Source organism: Microtus oregoni, unplaced genomic scaffold (assembly GCF_018167655.1).
Source record: "Microtus oregoni isolate MIOR12 unplaced genomic scaffold, Mior012 000004F_ref0000308, whole genome shotgun sequence".
Lineage (NCBI taxonomy): Eukaryota > Metazoa > Chordata > Mammalia > Rodentia > Cricetidae > Microtus > Microtus oregoni.
This window is the reverse complement of record NW_024543063.1, coordinates 19,122,196-19,145,127: the sequence shown is the minus strand read 5'-3', so window position 1 is coordinate 19,145,127 and position 22,932 is coordinate 19,122,196. Positions and strand designations below refer to the sequence as shown.

Here is a 22,932-nt window from a genome sequence, read left to right as displayed (position 1 = left end):
CACTACAGCAGCCTCCACGAGGAATTCCTGAGCCCTAGTGTGCCCTATCTGAATCTGTTTCGCCACACTTGGATCTTCCAAATGGCTTTTGCCATGTCTTCTTTTCATGACCTTTCATTAATGTTGTCTGTGGTCATGACTGTAATAGGATGCAGGGGAGCGTGTAACTGTTCTGTGCCCAGCTTTCTTTCTCACTTCTCAGTGGTCCTTGCCAGTGTGCTCTCTGTCCCATTAACACCATACACCTTTCTGCACCAGAGTTCATGTGCACTCTCCTCAAACCCCTTGCCCTCCTCTGTCTCCCATATCCCAGCCTTTTAGGGCCACTTCTACTTCTGTCTCCACCGTGGAGGAATTCCTCCCTGTCTACCGCTGTCAGCCTTTCTCAGCTCCCTCCGGCTTACAACTAGGTGTTAGTTGCTGTTGGTTTGGGTTTTTTTCATCTGATCCTCCCACGTGGCCAGTACCTCCAAAGAGCAGGTCATGCAGCAGGCCCTGCGAAGCTACATCTAACTGCTATCCTTGGGTCAATAGCCAGAGACTCTCATTGCTGTGTAATAGGCTTTCCCCGCTCTGGTTGACTTTAGCCGCCTGTATGTTCTCCCCTAGGAACAAAACTGAAATGTAACCAATGGTATTGGTCCTAGAATTCAGCTGTTCATGTTACCTTCTTTCTGTGAAATGTAACCAATGGTATTGGTCCTAGAATTCAGCTGGTCATGTTACCTTCTTTCTGTGAAATGCATCAGCAAATCATTCTGAAAGATAAGAGAGCAGGAGTGTGTACTCATTTTGTGGAGTATTTATTCACATTGCATAACAAAATAGTCTTTTTAACTTTTTATATAGACAGGCCCATATCAAACTCACTGTCTACCGAAGATTGGTCCTGAGCTTTTAATTCTTCTGGTTCAACCTCCTTAGTGTTGGGGTCACGTGTGTGAGCCCATCACACCCTGTTTGTGTGGTGCTGAGGCTGGAACTCTGGTTAGAGCCTGCGAGGCCAGCACCCCGCCAGCTGAGCTCAGAGAATCATCCTTTCAGTCATTTCCCCATAGACCACACACAGATCAGCTCCCGGTAAGATCAAAGTGGACCTGCAGCCAGTGTTCTTATACGGCTGTGGGGTGAGAGGGCCTGCACTGGTACATTTCCCCCTTCTTATCTCATCCTCTTTGTTTGCGTCCTGGCAGGGGCATCCACCTGGAAAGGCTTTGGGGAAATTGGAGGTGCTCGAGGTCATTGTTGATAGGGAGCTTTGGGCAGTACTAGGTTATGGTTGGTTTGTAGAAAATACCACTTGGGCTGCATTTCCTTGGGTACTGGAGTACTTCAGAGGGCCTTCTTACCAACTCTGTGCTTCCCCAACATTCCTGCCTTGTGTGCTTAACTAATTTCCTTATACCTCCTGGGGAAATTGTTTGAGGGGTCTGAACTTTGAGGGGTACTGTGTTTGTCCCGTCCATTGTGCTGCCTCCTGCCTTTCTAGCTGCCAGTCCAACTTTTCACTATCCCCGTAGATCTGGCCTCATTACATCCTTCCCAGCTGAATGCTGGCCTTTTACATTCTTCTAGCATCTAAGACAGTGTAAAGCTACCAGCAGTGTGCCCAGTATTAGTTTGATTGAATCACTGAGCAAACCAATAACGAGCCAGAGAGCAGAGTTTAAAGCTAACTCAAGCTGTACTTCCTCTGAGCTAGTTTAATCTTGGGTGTCCAGACAGCTCTGGTGGGCTCTGGGTAGAACTAACTGAAGTTGTTCGTTGGTTATCATCATCATCATCATCATCATCATCGTCATCATCATCATCTTCATCAACCTTAGAAAAGGGTGCTGCATGGGCCCCTTGCTGACCCCAGCTTGTCTAGATTATTCCTGTCCTCTGGGGCTCGGGATTTTCTTAGGCTTCTTGTTTGCACAGGAGTCATACAAAGTGGTTTCAATGCTGGCAGTAAAAGATTACCTCTGGGCTGGTTTCTCCAGTCACACAGAGAGCCTGCAGGAGGCATTTCAGCCACATGTCTATGGATTCTTGGGCGGCATTACTGGTGAGGGGCGATACAAGTGCCAGGGTCCCTGAGAGCCTTCTCTGGATGAAATCAGCAGGCTGTGATACTGTGTCCCCACGGCCCTGTAAGCTGTCCAGCATCCATTCCTTCCTGAGGTGCGGGCCAGTGAGTACTTCCTTCTTTTGCTCAGTCAGGCTTATTGTCCTCTAAAAATGAGGCCAGTTTCTCGTCTTTTGGTTGAGAAGATCCACTCAACAACCATTCACTGTTCCGCCTCGCTCTTACCGAAGGAGACACACTTTGTTCTCTAGCGGAAATGAAGGTCAGAGTTCCAGCAACTCGGCTGGAAGGAAATTGCTATTTATTTGATAAAGACAGACTGGAGTGATGATGATATCATTCCCTCTTCCTTTCAGGCTAACATCTGAGTGTTCTAGAACCCATATTAGGTTCTTAGAGTTAAGCATTTTAATCTGTATCCTCCAGAGGTACGGTCAGCCTAGGAAACGATACCCTTTGTTGTAGGTGACGGAAGCGTTCAGGAAGTCCTCAATCTGGGAGTATCAGTGGCCCTACAAGCAGTCATAATATTCTTTACAATTACGATTTACTCAGAGTTTAAGATAAATCAGGACCCTGCTCTTACTTTGTAGCATATTGTATATTCTGAAATTGGCTTTTCAGTTAGTTGGTTGAACACTACCTATTTGTCAGCAAAATTAGAAAATGATTAAATTGCTTTATTTCTGTTGTTCCTGGAAGAAAGGTGGTGTTGTTGGAGGTGGGGTGGGCTTGACCCTGGGCTTATGCAGAAGCCCTTGAGTGCTGCTGGAGACGACAAGTGGGCACGTGGAACAGTTCACCTGACTCAGCTAGGCTCACCCATGCTTGTGACCAGCCCTGTGTCTCAGCCCCTGGAGAGGTGACTAGTTCCAGGCTGGTCAAGGGTAATTCAGCCAAGACATGGGCTCCCTCTTCCTATTGTAGTTTCTCCTTAGCAAGGCTTATCCCCCTCCCCCGCTGCCCCTCAGCCCGGGTCATATGGCTTGGCAGACTTCCAGGAGCAGGAGCAACAACAGGAAAGGCCTTTCTCAGAGGAGCCCCAGCACCACTCCTGACACACAGTGGGCCAAGAGACACCAGGCAGCCTCCCAGGGGAGTCAGAGAAAGAGGTTCTCCCTCTCGATGGGAAAGGCTGTAAAATCAGATAGTAAAGGGCACGGAGCAGCGAGGGGTGAAAAAAGAAATCGAGAGCACTTCACACACAGCTTTCTGCCTCAGACTCTGACATATGCATCTCATGTAGGTCCAGCCAGATCCAGATTGGAGGTAGTGGGAGATCTTATTAGTATCACTATTCTGACTTAGCACAAAAGTTGGGTTTTCTTTAAGCTTTGGGGCACAAGTCTATTTCCACCAGACTTTTCTGTGTTCTGAATCTCCTTTTAGGGGAACAAAGAACCCACTATTTAATAGTTCATGTTTATGTTACTGTTGAATGGAAAATATATGTAAATTTCTGGAAAAGCTCTTTTGCTTTTTTTTTTTTGTTGACTTTGCAAAGCTACTTTATATTGAATTGTATCTTTTGGAAGGTTTTAAATTGTGAGATTTTTCTCACTTTCTAATCAGAGATGGATAAAATTGGACAAGGCAGCTCGAGTCAGGCAGTGTTGTGGCAGCCATGTTGTCTTGTGTGGTTTCTGCTTGTTCTGGCTCCTGAAGCTTGAACTGGAGGTAAAACATGTCCATCGCCTCCACTACAGGCTAGCTTGCTCTCCGCAGATCCCAGGTCTTTCGTGGGGTCTAGCATGCAGTTCAGTGCCGAGGACTTCGGAACTAAACAGGGACACACTGGAGGGCAACAGCTCAGTGCATCTTTCAAGCCAGGGAGCCTGATGTCTTGGGAAAATCATCTTTCCCAGCTTTCTTGCATTTGGTTTCTTAGCCCTGTTATGCAGGCTCTGTACTCTGCTCCTTTGGGAGTGATCCTAACCCATCCAGGAACCTCCAGCTGTGGCTTCTATCCACATTTCCTTATGGTGGCCAGGGAGTCCCTTCCCTGCTCTGCAGTGGCCTGCAGGAAAACACTGTGCCCCTTCATAAATTCCAGGGTGCTTCTGATTCTTGGCCAGGCCAGGCCTGCCCCAGGCACAAGTTCCTATTGATGCCCAGCTGACCACTGAGCCGGAGTCATCGGGAGGCACACAGAAGCCTCTGGCCTTGATCTCGTTCAGGAGGAAAAGTGGCTGCCATTTACTTGAAGTTGCCTCTGATTCTTATGCCTGAGTATCGGCGTAAAATAACGCAGACAGATTGTAAAAATACATACAGCTTTAATGGGGAAATAGACTTACAGATTGTAAAATACATACAGCTTTAATGGGGAAATAGACTTACAGAACCAGAGGTTCCCACGGTGAATAGGAAAGCAGAAGGGGCGGCTGGAGCAGGCCCACAATCTTTATAAGTAAAAAATATCCTCGGGGGACCCCGCCCTTAAGTAAAGTGATTGGCTGGGTCTCTCCTACATCTCCCCTTTTTGTCTAAATAAGATAGAGCCAGACCAAATACAACTATATACAATAGTAACAAATAATAAATATAATAAACAATATGGAGAACAAAAGTTTTGCTAAACATTCTATCTCAAGGAGTCTAAATAATGTAGAGAGTAACTACAATTATATAATCTTAAACTCCGTCAAAAAAGATCTGAGAAGGGAATAAATATTACTTAACAAACGAGAGATATCCAAGATGTGCAACAATTGACAGAGACAACTGACTACCTGGGCAATCACCCAAAGTCTCGTTTGCAATGTTGAGTCAACCAACTTTGACTAAGGCCTAACATAACTGACATACCATTATTAAAGGCAAGGAACTTTCTTAGAACTATCCTACCCTGTCTTGGCAAGATAAGACAATCCTGTTTCATCCACTTATGGATATTCTGTATCTTTGTCAGAAGTTGAGGTATGTGCTTTTCTTAACCCAAAGGCCAGTTCTGCCAAGAAGACAAAATCCCAGTGGAGTGTCTTTGGTGCTCAGCGTTCTCTCGGGAGTAGAGTGGTGTCGCCAGGAGTGATTGTGTCTCATTGGCACAGAGTTCTAGGTTAGATTAAGAAGATTCTAGGTTAAATTAAAGGCCATTTTCTACAGCTCTTCGAAGAGGCTGAAGATTATACTATCTATACTAAATATAATCTCTATGTATCTAAAAGACCTGATTAATTCTCAATACCTATCTAACCTGAAGACTAAGAGAATAAACAACTGTGTAATATATGAAGACAATGATCTTCAACTGTAAACAATGTCATTACATATCAAATGTAAACAATGTTATTATATAAATAATATCAGAGGTAGAAATGTACATTGTAATATGATAAATGTATCAATACAATATAGACAAAGTTATAAGCATACAAAAATAGAGGTAGGAACACTCACATTCAATATTCAATATATCAATATACAAGAAACAGTACCAATACAATTTTCTAAAAACAGTAATTCACAAATACCAATCATCCCATCAAACCAGCTAATCCCCCCCCTTTTTTTGAAAATACCCCTAATTCCATAAAATATCTCCCCACCCCCTCAACCCTAAACCAACCACTAAAAGATGTCCCTAACCCTGAGGACAAACTCTGTTGGGAGAGGGGACATCGTCCTCTAAGATTGCTTCTAGCTGACATGGGGGCGACGTTCTTCTTAGGGACTCCTGTGAAAGCAAATGATGGTAAAATTCCCAAATTAACCTTTGACCTAAGAAGATTGTAACTAGTCTCTGAGCGTTTTGAGAAGGTCCGGCCAGAGTGTTGTCAAAAATGTGCACCATTCGAAATTGTCTCGTGCAGTTGGTACCAAAAATCAGGTCTAATTTTAGCGCTTAAAAAAATGTTCATGACGTCATAAAAACCAGATTGAGTTGATGTTGTGGGGCCCCATCTTCATCCTGGAAACTTTAAAAATTACTATAGGAAAATTTGTTGCTTGTTATGGGAGATTTAAACATTAACAACAAGGACATATACTGACATATAAAGAAAGACACAGATATGAGGAAAAGCAAAGAAAGTTTATCAAGTACATAATTATTCTTATTCTGTCCCATTTCATGGCTCGTGACCTGAGACAGAAACTCTGAAATATTTCTTATCAACAGGCTTGGGATTGAAGAGGGACTGAGCCATAGTCCGACTCCAAAACCAGCTCTACATATTTATAAAGAAATGTTTAATAAGACATATATAAAAAAATTAATACTTACAGAACATGTCCATCCATTAGTAATTAAATATTCAGGGTCCCGTACATGGTGCAACTTAAGTTTTTAAGAACTGCTTAACATTTTAATAAATGCTCCTGGATAGTAAAAAAAAAAAAATTACAGATTCACAATAAAACAGATTCAGACATAAAAGACCACACTGTTCGATGAATGTACGTAGACTTGGGAGAGAGAAGAAAGAGAATATAGAAGATAAAGTTAATGGTTTTAAAAAAAAGGTAAAGTCTTTAAAGAGACAATACAGATAGTTAAGAGATTAAAAGAAATAAAGAAAAATAAGCCACGTAAAAATGGAAAATTCACAGAGAGTCTGGATTATGTACATTGTGTTTTCTTTAAAATATTTGACTGTGAAGGAGCTAAGTACAGAGAGACATTTCATTCTATGGGCTGCCAAGTGGAACCAAAACGGATATCATGAGGGTATGACTTCAGAATTTGGGCCTAAGGATATGATGCTTTGGAAAGGGTCTTCTTTTGTTTTCACAGAGGACCAGACCCTATGGATTGCATCTATCCCGATATGGTATGATAGACCACGACCTCCCGAAAACTTCCTGTGACCACCCTCAAAAAATTACTTCACTCAACTGCCAACTGAGATAAACCTGGCACACAGGTTACACCCTAAATGATCTGATTAACATCACCCCCATTCAGCAGTAAGCAGTTTGGAGAGAAAAAACTGCGCCCATGTTCCCAAAATATTGTTTGTAAATGTTCTTTTACATTTAAAGGGGGAAATGATATAGGTATGAGTAATTTGCATTGGTGTGGATTTTACAGTCAATTTTGTTATATGTATATGTATTTCTGATCTTGATTAAGGTATTGTGATTGTGTAGTTCATTTAAAAATGTAATGTATAATTAAGAAATATAGGTTAATGGTTAATCATCAATAATAGTCAAGCTTGTAGTCATGTTAGTTAGATTTTCTAGATATATAGAGATACATTTCAGTTAGAGAGACATTCTTCATATCTTTCAAAGACTGCAGGATATGGCATTTAATGTTTTAATAACTTAGGACTTTTCATGACAATGAGACATATCTGCTCCTGGTGGCACCAATCTACTTCGAGAGGAAGATGGGCATCGAAGAGGATCCTTATGGAGTTGGATAGCCATTTGGGCAAGAAACTGCTCTTGCCTGGACTGTTGCATAAAATGGACACAGAGAACCCGCAGAGAGAGGACTGCTAAACTTGCCTAAAGGTGAGACGGTCTTTTGGGGTTCATGACTCATGAAAGAGTCTGTGAGACATTCTGCAGGACACAGCAGATAGTGACTGAACTGTCTTTGAAATTTCCTGCTTCATGGAAATGTCTGCTGGATACTATGGGCCTGAAGGCTGAAGATGGATGCCCCAACCATACAAAAGAACTTTGGGTGACTGTCCAGGCAGCAAGATGTCTCTGTCATTTCTAGAGTTTTCTTATTTCTTGTTTACTTAGGTAGTATTATATCCTTCTGGAGTCTTTGATGGAGTTGAAGAATAAATAGATAGTTATAGTTTTCCTTAGTTATGATAAAAGACAAAATAGATATAAATATTGTAACTGTAATTCTTGCTTGATAACTGTTTTGCTATATGTAATTTTACTATGTTAAAGTTAAAGCCTTTCTTTTTTGTTTAAACAGAATAAGGGGAAATGATGTGGGAGTAATTTCTTATTAATAAAGAAACTGCCTAGACCCATTTGATAGGCCAACCCTTAGGTAGGCGGAGTAAACAGAACGGAATGCTGGGAGAAAGAAGCTGAGTCAGGGAGTCGCCATGATTCTCCCACTCCAGACAGACGCAGGTTAAGATCATTCCCGGTAAGCCAGCTCGTGGGCTACACAGATTAATAGAAATGGGTTAGATCAATATGTAAAAGCTAGCTAATAAGAAACTAAAACTAATGGGTCAGGCAGTGTTTAAAAGAATACAGTTTCCGTGTAATTATTTCGGGTAAAGCTAGCCGGGTGGCGGGACACAGCCCGCCGCTCGTATTTCAACAGGTCCCTTAAATTCTTTGAAGATGAGTATTTTCCTGTGGAGATAAGAACCCTGCCCCCAACCTGTCTGTATTTCTTACCATCAGTATGCTCGCCATCCTTGTGAATGGATTGTTATTTATCTTTTCCAAGTGGCTTCTCTTCTTCAAACCAAACCTTTATTAATTTTGACGGTATCCACAATTTTTCCTCACCTGTGGAGACAAGAGCAAAACCCCTTCCCCAACGCAGCACATCTCCTGGCTTCCATTGTGAGGTCAACACATCCTTGAAATAAACTGGTTGATTTAGTTCAGTAGACTTTTCCATTATCCAATGTCTTTCTGCAGCTGTTGTTCCCTTCTCATTAGCGTTGAGAAAATTCAAGGTTAACAAAGCATTATGTAACCTATTTCTGGGGGTGTTTTCTACCCCTTTCTGTTTGTTCAGCATATCCTTTATAGTTCGATTTGATCTTTCTATGACTGCTTGACCTGTAGGATTGTATGGTATACCTGTAACATGCTTGATATTGTAATAATCAAAAAACCATTTCATTTTTCTAGAGACATAAGCAGGACCATTATCTGTCTTTATTTGTGTAGGTATACCCATTATAGCCATGACTTCTAATAAATGAGTGATTACTGAATCAGCTTTTTCTGAACTTAAAGCAGTTGCCCACTGAAAGCCTGAATAAGTGTCAATGGTGTGATGAACATATTTTAATTTGCCAAATTCTGCAAAGTGGAACACATCCATCTGCCAGATTTCATTCCTCTGGGTGCCCTTTGGATTAGCCCCTGCAGGCAGTGGCGTTTGGTTATAGAAAGAGCAAGTAGGGCATTTCTTTACAATCTCCTTAGCTTGTTGCCATGTAATAGAAAACTCTTTCTTAACCGTTGCTATTGACATGATATTTTTTATGAAATTCAGAGGCTTGTAGCACACTAACAATCAATCATTGATCAATTTCTGCATTACCTTGTGCTAGAGGACCTGGCAGACTCGTATGGGATCGGATGTGTGTTATGTACATAGGGCAAAGCCTGTTCCTGATCATATCTTGTACCTGGATAAACAATGAGGTTAGTTCTGTATCATCAGGTATAAATTCAGCAGTTTCAATTTGTAAAATAACTCTTTCTGTGTATTGTGAATCAGTAACTATATTAATAGGTTCTTTAAAATCCCTTAGCACCATAAGAATGGCATATAATTCTGCCTTCTGGACAGAATCATAAGAACTTTGTTCCACCTTACCCAAGTCTTCTGATTTGTAACTCGCCTTCCCAGATTTATTGGCTTCAGTATAAAATGTACGGGCTCCAGTTATTGGAGCATCACGGACGATTTGAGGAAGGATCCAAGAAGTTCTCTTTATGAAGTTAAGCCTCTTGCTTTTTGGATAGTTGTTATTAATGTCTCCCAAAAAATTAGCACAAGCTCTTTGCCATGGTTCATTATCTTCCCATAATTTCTTTAGTTCATCAGCAGTGAAAGGCACTATAATTTCTGATGGGTCTATGCCTGCTAGTTGACGAAGTCTTAACTTGCCTTTTATAGTCAACCCAGAGTCTTTTTCCACATAAGCTTTCAGTTTCTTACTTGGTTTATGTGGTAAAAAGATCCATTCCAAGATAATATTACCTCTCTGCATTAAAATTCCTGTAGAAGAAATTTTTGATGGTAGTATGATGAGAATACAATCCAGCTCTGGATTCACCCTGTCCACATGTGCCTGTTGTAATTTTTCCTCAATCATTGTCAGTTCCTTTTCTGCTTCAGCTGTTAATTCTCTGGGACTGTTTAAATCTTTATCACCATCCAAGGTTTTGTTCAAATGAATTATTAGATCAGGTGTTATCCCAATAGCTGGTCGTAGACTGGAAATATCTCCTAACAGTCTTTGAAAGTCATTAAGAGTCCATAGGCAATCTCTCCTAATTTGTGCCTTTTGTGTCTTAATTTTTTGCAAACCTATTTTATAACCTAAATAATTAACAGACTCTCCCTTCTGAATCTTTTCAGGAGCAATTTGCAATCCCCATTTAGGTAAAAGTATCTTTATTTCTTCAAACAGTCTGTTCAGGGTATCCATGTTTGAATCAGATAACAAAATGTCGTCCATGTAATGATATACTATTGATTTGGGAAATTTCTTGTGGATTATTTGCAATGGTTGATTCACAAAATATTGGCACAGGGAGGGGCTATTTAACATACCCTGGGGGAGGACGGCCCAGTGGTACCTCCTCGAAGGTTGAGAATTGTTATAAGTAGGTACTGTGAAGGCAAATTTTTCTCTATCTTCTTTTTGCAAAGGTATAGTGAAAAAACAATCCTTTAAATCAATAACTATGAGAGGCCATCCTTTTGGTAATAAAGAGGGCAAAGGAATTCCAGATTGCAGAGTGCCCATAGGTTGAATAACTTTGTTGATAGCCCTGAGATCTGTCACCATTCTCCATTTACCTGATTTTTTCTTAACCACAAATACAGGAGAATTCCAAAGGCTGGTAGATTCTTCTATATGTCCAGCATCTAATTGTTCTTGTACCAGCTGTTCTAAAGCCTGTAACTTTTCCTCAGCTAAAGGCCATTGCTTTGTCCATATTGGTTTCTCAGTCAACCATTTTAGAGGCAAGGCTGTTGGTATCTCTGAAGGGACAACAATTGCTTGTTCTTGTACAGCCCGAATGGCCGGTTTTCTCCGTTTGTAATATCTTTTAGTATTATTCTCAGAAATATATGCTCTAGAAGTAGCAGGAATGTTAATTTGAGTATTCCATTGTTGTAATAGGTCACGACCCCATAAATTCACTGCAATATTGGCTACCTATGGCCTTAATTTTCCTATGTGTCCCTCTGGCCCTATGCATTCAACCCATCTCGTGCTCTGCCTTACTCAAGATAGGGTTCCAATTCCCAGGAGCTGAACCTTTACATTCTGAAGAGGCCAATATGGATGCCAAGATTCTGGGGTAATGATACTTACATCCACACCTGTGTCCAGCAGGCCAGTAATAAAAATGCCATTTACACACACTTTCAGCTTAGGTCTTTGATCACTTATAGAAGTTTGCCAAAACACACGGAACTCATCTTTCTGATCATTATTGCTTGTAACAGTAGGCATGAGGCTTCCTAATTGTCCTGATGAGGCACGTTCTCTGCAGTAACTGGAAATGACTGAACCATGTTTGCCATGGGGGCCTGTGAGGCCCCCCCCCACGTTTCCCGTCTGTATCAGGTTGCCTTGTCTAGCTCTTGTAGACCTGCATTCATTCGTCCAATGTCTGCCTTTCCCACATCTTCTACATAAACCTGAAGGCTGAGACCTTCTATTTCTGTTATTTCTAGAAGATGCATTATTATTATTTCTGAAAATCTGTTGTCTACAATTCCTTTTCATATGACGCATTTTGCCACAATTAAAACATTTGGTATTCTGGTGTCTCCTTTTACCATTGGAAATTGCTTCTTCTACCCATGCTTCAGTGCCATAGTCAATGTATCAGCATTCAGTGTATGCAAGACCCATTCTTCCAAGGGCGCTGATCTGAGCTTTAAAGGCCCCAAAATCCTTTTGCATTCCACGTTTGCATTTTCATAAGCCAAAGACTCAATCATTATACGTCTTGCTTCTGGGTCAGATATTCCTATTTGTACAGCTTTAGTTAGTCTTTGTAAAAAGTCACTAAAGGGTTCTCTCTGACCCTGTTTAACTCTGACAAATGATTCCATTCTCTGTCCTGGGTCTTGCACCCTGTCCCAAGCCCTTGAGGCTGCTGTAGTACACATGGAGAGTGTGTTTTCATCCAAATTAGCTTGTTCCTGAGGGTTGGAAAAGAGCCCCTCACCTAGAATTTGATCTAGGGAAATCTCAATTCCCTTCGCTCTTTCCTGCTGTTCTAAAAGTCTAGCCTCTTGCCTGAATAAGAATTTCCATTTCAATTGCGGTCCACTGTCAAGTACTGCAAATCTCAACTGGAGCCAGTCAGAGGGCGTTGCTCTGCTTGTTGTGGCCCAAGATTTTAGCATCTCTTTAACAAAAGAGGCGTGCATCCCAAAAGTCATGACAGACTGTTTAATTTCTTTGAGATCATTCATACGGAAAGGCTCCCATGTATCTTTCTTGATAACCCTAGGGTTTCTGGAACCAATCACTTTCTCTGTTGTTATTACTGGAAAGGCAGGTAGAGCTGTAGGTAGAGCTTTGTAGGAATTGTTCCGGAGAGATTTACCCACAGATGGAGTTAAAATTTGCCTTTCTACCCTTTGCTCTTCTTCATCAGAATTTAGAAATTCCTCAATCTTTTCAATTCTATTCACCATTGCCTTCTGCAATGTCTGAATCTCCTGTCCAGAATTATGTTCCAAAGCCTTCATTGAGGATTCTAAAGTATGAAGTTTGTCCATTAGAGATAACATCTCATCTTTGGACATAACTTTTATGGCATAAACCGTGCCTTCTTTTATTGACAATCTTTCTGCCAATCTGTCATAAGCTTTAGACAAAATCCGATTGTCACATTCAGCAGTTTTGATTCTTTCAGTTAATGTTTCAGTTCCTACAGAAAGGGACTGAAGCTTACCATCCAGATCAGCTGTTCCCTCTTCCATAGTAATGAATTTCTCCTTAACATCAGCCTGTACCTTTTCTAAATTTTGCTCAGTTAATCGAGTCATGTTAAACAAAGATCTGTTCTCTTCCTGGAGAACTTCAAACTGATTCTTGAGGAGATTGTTGTCAGTCTCAATTGTTTTTAAGCGTTCAACCTCTGTCTTAAGAATCCTGGATTCATCTCGTAAAGACTTTATTATATTTCTATTATCAAACCATATAGTACCAAGGAAAACTACGAATCCCAGAAAGATCCATAGATGTGGGGTGACAGACACCTCTTGTAAAATCTCCCACATGGTACAATCAAAAAGGCTGTTAAAGTCTTGAATGGTAACGTTTTCAGACATTTTCCATCAAATCAGTATTTATTTTTATTTATAAAAGAAAATTATTTACCTGTAATGACGTTTTCCTGCTAGTGGTGGCGAAAGAAATGCACCTGAGTCCACTTGGCCTAAGTCAGAGCAGGTCTGAAACAATTAACTCAAAACCGAAAGTTAAGTAGACTGTGTACTGTGTGAATTAGAGCAGACACCAGGCTGATAGATAGCAATGGGGTGGGGGGGGCAGGAAGCCCGGCAGAGCCAAGGCCAGATTGAGCCTTGAATTAGACGTGGATTGTTCCACCTGAGGAGTTAGAGTGGTCGTGGATGCTGCAAAACCGCAGGCACCTGAGCTTCCGCTAATTCAGGCAGCAGGGTTCCGCTGCAAACTTAGCCAAGGCAGGCAGGGAGGGGTTAAAGTGCTCCGCCGAGTAGGTCCTGTGGACGGGACGGGGCGGAATGGACTCGGCACTGGGGCCCGAGTCACGAACTAACAAATGGTACCCGGGAGCGTGCTGTGTTTTTAGGACCCAGTCAGAGTGCTACGAGATTGGGATGTGTAACTCTCTCAAACTAAAATTCAAGCCTACGTCCCCAAGCCGCTCGGGGCGGGGCAAAAAAGCCCCATGTTGGGTGCCAAGTATCAGCGTAAAATGAACGCAGACAGATTGTAAAATATATACATCTTTAATGGGGAAATAGACTTATAGAACCTGAGGTTCCCGCGGTGAACAGGAAAGCAGAAGGGGCGGCCTGGAACACGCCCGCAATCTTTCTAAGTAAAAAATATCCTCGGGGGACCCCGCCCCCAAGTAAAGTGATTGGCTGGCTCTCTCCTACATCTGAGGTTGCACAACAACTTTAACCTTCACTTAGTTTATATTCCTCGGCCTTCTCTGCTTTCAGTGGCCATGCTAACAGACACATTCTTAAGGAATGGATCAATTTTACGTTTTCTGTTTTAGATAACCATATTTGAACATTAGACAGAACCCATCCCTGAGCATTGGGAACTCACTGCAGGGTGTGTAAGTGGGGGCTCGCTGTAAGGTCCCCATGGACTTTCTTGTTGTCCTCAGATCCTAGGAAGGATCTGGAGTCATGTTGCTCCTTCCACAGTCCACCCCATCACTCTACCTAATGCCTGCAGAGCCAGAGAGTGTGTTTCCTATACGATTGAGTTATAGAACTGTAATTCAACCCTTTTGAGGAAAAGTGAATATCTTTGGGTTAAAAGATGGGTCAGTAGGTAAAGTCACTTGGTACCAAGTCTAAGGCCCCACACTGGGTCTCCAGAACCCTCACAGTGGAAGGTGATCTGATTTTTTTAAAAGATTTATTTATTTATTAAGTATACAGGCCAGAATAGGGCACCAGATCTCATTACAGGTGGTTGTGAACCACCATGTGGTTGCTGGGAATTGAACTCAGGACCCTTGGAAGAGCAGGCAGTGCCCTTAACCACTGAGCCATCTCTCCAGCCCCATGGGAGATCTGATTTTTATAAGTTGTCTTCTAACCTCCATCTGTGTGCTATGGGCATGTGTATACACCAACACACATACTAAGTATTAAAAAAGAAAACTGCATTTTATAACCATGTCCACACACCTACTGGTCTCATAATTATTTGTAGTAACTATATAAGCTATCAAGCTACTATGCCACTTGATAACCCATCTTATTATTTAACCTTTCCTCCAAATCCTTCATTCTTACCTTTTAACTTTTAGATGGGAAGTTCTTCCTTTTCCCTATTCAGTACTTTCTTCAGAACTAGTTGCCAAGTCTGAAATCCCTAAATTCGACCAAGTTTGCCGGCTTTTCTCTTAAGAATGATGCATGCTTCCTCATTTGTACTTGCTGGTCCTCTTCTCCCACTGTGTGAGTTCTAAGGCTCAGACTCTGGTCCTCAGGCACAGAGGAAAGCACCTTTTCCTGGTGATGCATACGGTTTGCCATTGATTTGTCTTTTACAGTCAGATAAAGGTGTGTTTCTTACTGGGTGCAGCCAGACTCTTGCCGAAATGTTCTCATTTAGAATGCTGATGAGGGGCCCAGAGCCCTGCAGTGGGTGCTTCCCTGCTGTTTGAGATGCTCCATGCGTATCCTCCTCCACATTGCGGTTGCAGACACTGGGAGTGGGAGATTGAAAATTCAGAACTGCAGACTTGCCTGCTGATGGGGGGGATCGCAGCTCAGCCATCTCTGCTCCCTTTCTAGATTGGTGGTGGAGACCTCCACAGGGTTAGGGCTGTGAGGAAACCTGCAAACCATTTCTGTAGGCTCAGCAGAAACAATGCATTTCCATTCCAAATATCTTTTGGAAAAGGAGACTTTATTGGAAAACAGAAATTGGGGTGGGGGTGGGGGGAGGATGATCCTAAAGTGTTTTTAGAAAGTTTTCTTTTTAGGATGCTAGGGTCTTGGAATATGAGAAATATAGCCTCAGAGTGAGGGGTAGGAGTGGGGGAATAATGAATAGAGAAGGTGGCAGGAAAAACGACCTTACTGGGCTGGAGAGATGGCTCAGTGGTTAAGAGAGCTGGCTACTATTCTGAGGTCCTGAGTTCAATTGCCAGCAACTACATTGTGGCTCACAACTGTGTGTAATGGGATCTAATGCCCTTTTCTGGCATGCAGGTATACATGCAGATAGAGTACTCATGTATAAAAGAAAAAAATACATAAGTAAAATTAAAACCAAACAGTACTTGACTTTAGGGGTAGGAGTAAAAATACATAAATAAAATTAAAACAAACAAACTAAAATAAGTACCTTCAACAGTGTTCTGCTAGGAAACATCGGGCTAATGGGCAACAAACAAACCCACCAGATCTCAGTGCTTAATGTAGCTGGCTTATTATGTAGTTGTAAGGATTTGAGTAATTTGCATTCAGTAAAACATCACACACTGTTGCTTTCAAATTACCAGAGAGCATGCTTTTCTTCGACTTTGCAGACTAGTCCATGTTTTCACCTGGAATTTTTGAGGTGTTAATAACTAGTCAGTTGAAGCCTGTTTTTTATAACCCCATTAAGGTAAGGAGAAACACTTCGATCATACTATGAAGCAAATTCCCATGTAACTTGTAGACATTGGAAAACTTTGTTTAGCGTACAGCTTCTCGAGGATCCTGGGGCATCAGGGATTCAGTTTAATGTTGGTTTGATATTGGTTTGATTGACCCATAGACACGGAATACCTCAGCAGCACAGGAAGGGAAAGAATGGGATAATTTAAAGAAGAGAACTCTGGGTAGAGGGCATAAAGCCAAACTCTACTGCCTGCTCGGAGCCCGATTCCCAGTGAGGTTGGCTTTCTCTGTCTTTTTATGATACGCAGTTTTCAAGGGGAATATGGTAAAAGTTTCAGTTTCCTAGCTTGTTGATTGGGTCCTAGCCAGGGTCGGATTTGTGCCGACCAAGTTGTAAAGCTGTTGGTTTTACAAAGAAAATGGCAGCCGGGAAGGGGTGTCACACACCTTTAAATCCAGCTATTGGGAGGCAGAGACAGGTGATCTCTGTGAGTTCAAGGCCAGCCTGGTCTATAGAGAGTCAGGACAGGTGCCAAAGCTACAGAGAGAAACCCTGTCTTCCAAATGCTGGAGTCCTGCTGAGTGTGATCTGAATGTGGCCTTGGTCTAGGTTAATCCCGTTCTGAAGGTGTATGGATTTGGTTTTTGGGACTAGTGATAGGTGGAAGAGATGGACTTTTAAGATCATTTCCTCACTGCTGATGTCTGGGTGTTGCCCTTTCTGATCTCAGAGGGAAAAGTGTGCCCCACTAACTCCATGGCCTTCGTGGTAGCAGAGTTTTAGTGAATTACCAACATTATCTTCTTCGTTAGACTTAAAAATCTTGATGGTGGTTAGCTGCCGGATTTAACCGTTTGGTGGTCATGTTGTAAATAAAGCCAGTGAGCTTAAAGCAGAACCTAATGGAACATGACTTGATCTTCAAGTGTGACCTTTGTGCCTTGAATTTGGACAGAAGGGGGCATTATTGAGTGGACTTAATATTCACCTTGGAGTTGGTCTTGAACTTACTACTCTGCTCTGGCTTCATCTATTTGGCTGAAATGTAGCCGTAGCATTTCTGATTTCAACAACATGAAGTACAGTCAGCACAGGTAAGGCTCCTTTTGTGCATCAGTTCTAAGGGTAATCCTTGTGTACCTGCATGAGTTTTTAGATGAAGGAGTTGTGTTGAAATTGTATCCAACCTACCATCTGCCTAGAAGGACTGTAGAGAATGAATGAATAGTTCACGGTAGAGTGGTGAGGGAGGAGAGCTTGGGCATGACCTGAGAGAATGGTATGGAAACTTGAAATAGAGCAACTCGCTGGGTTTCAGGGCCTGAGCTGGGGAGTTATGGGAACTAAGTTTGCACTTGAGTCCTGGGTTGGAGGTCATCACTGGTAGATGCTGAGCATAGTAGCAGTGGATGGTGTGACTCCTTGAGAGGTGAGGTTGGTATTGGGTGTCCTGGAGGTGAACTGCAGCTGGGAAAGAGACCAGAATGTAACAGGAGATGGGACTAGGGAGGAAGTGATGAGGCCCTGAACTCTGGTGGCCAAGCCGAGGATGCCCAAGAAAGGGCCTCTTGATACTTAGGAATTGCTGTTTGTTTCTTAACAAAACAGTTCTCCAGGCCTGGTGTACGTATTTGTAATCCCACACTCGAGAGCCTGAAGCAGGAGGATCCTGCCTGAGCCAGTCTGGTAACATTGTAGTAAGAAGACCATGTCAAAACAAAACAAACCAAAAAGTCAAGACTCTGAAACAAAGAAACCCTACATAGTGACATAATTACAACTCTTACACCTAAATAAAATGTAGTAATTTTAATATCAGCAGATATCTACTGCTGTTCATGTTTCTGATTACTTTATGATTATACGCATATAGTTTTATGGGTTTTTAATCTAGATACAAATAACACTCACATTGTATTATTTGTTGTATTTATTAAGCTTGTCCCCCATCTTGTTTCTTTTCCCTTCCAAATTATGTGTCGAAGGCTTTGGGTCTGTTGTGTGTAGACTTGCCCACAGTCTTGTTTTTTCTGAAGTGCGTTTGTCAGTGTTTTAACAGGTTCTTCCGCCCGCTGTCCTCCCTATGTGCTGAAGCTGGTAGCTGGATCTAGCGACCTAGTCAGATTCCACTGACCCTGAGACACACATGAAATGGGGTTCTGTACTGTGCCATCCTGTCATCTCTTTGGTGAATTGCCTTTTAGTCACACACGTGGTCTCTGCAGATCTTGAGACTGTGGGGCATGTTCTTCTGTGTGGACACAGCTCTGGCCGCCAACCCCAGAGCCTCGCCATGCTCTTTCTCTCACTCCTCTAGAATCTGCCGTCTTCCCCAGAGTCAATCAGCTGCTCTTGAGTTTTGTTCCTATAGAACAATTTGGCTTGTCTTGAACTTGAAAAAGAAATAACTAGATGAAAAGATGGCTATATATATATATATATATATGATGGCTTTTATATATTTTTGTCTAAATTTAGCAACATTTGTCAACTCTTGTGTTGCTATTAGAAATATACTCTTAGCTGGGCAGTAGGGGCTCATGCCTTTAATCCCAGCACTGGGGAGGCAGAGGCAGGCAGATCTCTGTGAGTTCAAGGCCATCATGTTCTACAAGAGCTAGTTCCAGGATAGGCACCAAAACTACAGAGAAACCCTATCTCGAAAAATCAAACAAACAAACAAAAAAGGAAAAAAGAAGAAAAGAAAGAAATATTACTCTTATTCTTTCATCTTTGTGTTTGTGTGTGTGTGTATATATATGTGTGTGTGTGTGTGTGTGTGTGGGTGTGGGTGTGTGGCTGGCATGGCTAAGGTCAGAGGACAACCCATGAGAGTCAATTCTCTCCTACTATGTATCAAGGATTGAACTCAGATCCTCATTCTAGATTACAAACACGTTTACCCAGTGAAGCACCTTGGCATCCATTATTAGAAATATAAACATGATTGTCAAAGAATGACAGTGGATGATGAGAAACTTGAGCAAAGCAGACACCGTTAGAATGCAGTTACCCGGAGGGGACTGGCGGGCAGAAGAGCCCGGTTTAGGGATTCTGCAAAGGCAGGAGTGGCTCCCTCTTGTTTCTCCTCCTGCACTCAGCACACATGCTGCCCTTTGGCTCTGTGGCTCGTTAGTTACTTTCCTGCACCCACAGGATTTCCTCACAGCCCTGTGTGTGTTCTGATGAAAGAGAGGCCAGAGACACAGTGTGGGACAGTTTCCTCCAGGGCAGAGCGAGGCCTACCACTGATGGAGGCACCTTCACCTCTCTTCCTTCCCCAGTCCTATACTGCTTTTCCACAAGCATGGTACTTCATTTTTTCTGTTTTGGCTTCTGTGGGATAAGATCCTGTGTGTCCTGGGCTGGCCTTTAACTCATCTTCCTGTTTTAGCCTTCCAAGTGTTGGGATTGTAGGGGTGTGTCCCCCTGCAGCCAGCTCTTCTTTCTTTGTGTGCCTGCTACTATCCTCAGTGTCTCCTGGTGAGACAGTCATGTGACTTTGTTGGCACAATTTGTTTTACCCAGAAAAGTAGTTGGTAGTTTTCAGCTTCCTTTGTATGTTATTACACAATGAACATTTCTACGTTATTAAAATTATTTGAAATCCTGACTGTTAGGTATTATATAATTTAACATGGTTATACTGTGTGATATGTAATATGTAAGTATGTATACCTTATGTAATATACTAAATTTTATCTGTGTATATGTATTTCCCTTTGAATAACTTTATAAGATCAATTAGAAAATGTTGAATTTTTTAAATTAAAAACAAAATTGTCCTGAATTACAAAAGAAGACAACCCCATTTCTTGCTCCACTGAGGGTGACCATTCTCATGATGTGGACATCTTTTATGCACATTTGGAGCATAAGCCTTTGTAAAAGCATTGTGGCAACTTTCTGTTTCCTCGCTGTGCACTGAATCTGGAGAGTGGTGAATTGGTGCTTGTGTGAAGTTAAAATTAATATATATGGGGAGTCAGATGCCACTGGTAGAGATGTTTAAAGACGACAGCGTCTGCATGTACTTGGCATCGGTGTGAGTCCTCGCTCCGCGTGTACTGATTTTATGGTATTAGATGTGTGTACTGACTTTATAGTATTAGGTGATGATCACTTCCATCCAGGTAACTAGTCCATGCCGTTGAGAAGATTTTAACGACTAAGCACTACTTCTCCGTCTTTGTCTCCACAGAACCATCCGAGTATGGCTGAAAAGAGACAGTGGCCAGTACTGGCCCAGCATCTACCACACGATGGCCTGTAAGTCACGGACTTCTTCACTTAAGGGCCTTGTTTCTGATGCCTTTGATGACTTCATTTCAAAATGCCTGGCTAAAAATGACTGCTGGATTTCGTAATGAGTTCCTTTGTTGCCTAAGACCGCCTCTGACAGGCGGTCATAAACCACAGGAAAACTCCTTTGACGGAGGCAGTTGGTCTACCAGCCTGACTGACACAGGACCAAAATTGAAAAAAGAAAGGATTAAAAAAACAAAACAGGAAAAGGGCTATTTTCCTTTGTGCTCATTTGTCCGGCTTTAACTCAGTAATGACTTGAGAAAAATTATTTTTACAGTTACTTAGTGTTAATACCTTAGTAAGTGCTCATACCTTGGCCAATATTTGGAGGTTGGAGGAAAACTTGAAGTGTGGACTCTTTGCCGTCTACCAGACTCAGGTTTTCAGCATATGCCTCTAAATGCTGAGCCTTCTCATTGACCTCCAGCAATCCCTTTTCACTCAGTGGTTTGGGGCTCATACACCACTGTAAACGACCTGTATTCCATATGCTGTATGTAAATTCCATACGCTGTGGTTCGACCTGTTGTTGTGACAGCCTTTCGCCTGTTCTTTTCACTGTCCCCCAGTGTTGTAGGACAATGTGGACCAGGGAACAACACTTTGTAAATGGAGAATCTTCCCAGAAGCTGGGCGTGTAGCCCAGTTGGTAGAGCGTTTGCTAAGCATGTCTCTGAGTTCAGTACCCAGCAGAGCATAAAGCTGGGCATGGCTGCCCATAGCTACAAAGCATAGTTCAAGGCCAGCCTGAGCTACATGAGACCCTGTCTCTTAGGATATCCTGACATCTAATTGCCCATATATCCTCAAGCCAAAGTACGCACCATGACTTTGCCATATCTGTGTATATCTTTCTTCTTTTCTTCAGCTTTTCTCAGAGACAAAGCCCAGCAGAAAATGCCTGGGTGCCTTCCACCTTAACGCCAAGTGGGAGGTGATTCCTTCTTTCCCAAACAATCACAAGGAGACAGCTTCTGAGGAAATTTCTACTTAGAAAGTGTTACTTACACCTTGGGCCTCACTTCTCCATGACATGAGGGGCAGGAAGGAAGACAGTAAAAGGATCAAGCCAAAGGCTTCACACTGCAGGAGTGTGTGGAATACATAGGCCTTTTTTGTAATGGGAGCTTGGCTCCTAACTCCTGAGTGACCAATCCCAGCTGTGGGACTCCCTGAGGCACTGTTCCTTAATGAGGGAGTTCCTTGAATTAAGGGCTTCAGTGGTCAGATGACCCTCTAGGAGAAGAAAAGGATTTGTTGTGCCCTTAATGGTTTGTCACTGAAGGTCATTGTGAAGTTCCTCCAGTCGTCCTGGTGACTGTTGACACTGGTCACAGCTTTCCTGAGAAGCGTTCTGAAACAGTCATGTTTGGCGCCGGTATGGGTCAGCGGTTAGTCAGCACAGTTCATGTGGTAGGAGTCAGCCTTCCCAGCCGCTCTGCTCAGCCTTTTCCCATGTATTCATCCTATAAAAATTTCTGCCAAAAGTTAGTGGTTTATCAGTGTAAGACCGTCTAAGAGCTTTGGACAACAGGTCACCCTCTCCATGATGGTGACTATAATTCTAATCCACACTTGTTTATGACTGCAGGATTGTGCTGCCTACCAAAAGGATGAGGTGGATCCACGGTGTTTTATGCACAGGATTATAAAGGCAGTGTTGAGACTCCATGGGCAGCCCCTCTGCTCTGCCACTAGGGTACAAAAGCATTAGCGAACAGTGAGGGCGTCTGACCAAGCTCCAGCACTAAAGGCTGTAAATAGAACCTGCAGCGGGGAGATTCCCACAATCTGAGTTTTACATATGTGATCTCAGACTCAGGCTGCCTTTGTGTGTATATTGTCATTAATCTGAAAGATGGCCTGTGTTTTTCCTGTTTGTAAAGCTGTGTGAGTCCTTGACCCCTCCACCCCTGTTTTTAAACTGTATGTTGCTTATCCCAGGAGAACCTATCTTCTAGAAGAAGATGGAGAAAGCAAATGAACAAAAAACAGCCAGGGTATTCTAATATCAAAACCAAACTAGGGGAACTTTTTTAATTAAAAAATTCTGGGGTTGGTGAGATGACTCAGTGGGTAAAGTGCATGGCCCATGAGCCTGGCAACCTGAGGGTATTCTCTGGAGCCCTCAATGGGAAGAGAAAGGAACTCCCGAAGGCGGCCATTTTGATCTCCACGTATTCACTGTGGCACGTGTGTGCCCTCCACCTCACACCTAAGACATTAATAGTAATCAATGCAACAAATCTCTAGAGTCATAAAGTTAATCAGCACACTGACCTTATTACACAAATGAGTAATTTTACATATGTATGCAGTTTTATGATAGTG

The 22,932-nt window shown here is 42.4% G+C and overlaps 1 protein-coding gene across 1 annotated transcript in view; it reads left to right on the top strand.

Annotated features, from left to right (window-relative positions):
• Wdfy1 (WD repeat and FYVE domain containing 1) overlaps window positions 1-22,932 on the top strand; it is a 56,146-nt gene that overhangs the window by 8,484 nt on the left and 24,730 nt on the right. Inside the window, exon 2 of the mRNA XM_041650375.1 lies at window positions 20,495-20,562. Within this exon, the coding sequence (XP_041506309.1) occupies window positions 20,495-20,562 (68 nt within the window). The remainder of the gene's footprint in view (window positions 1-20,494; window positions 20,563-22,932) is intronic.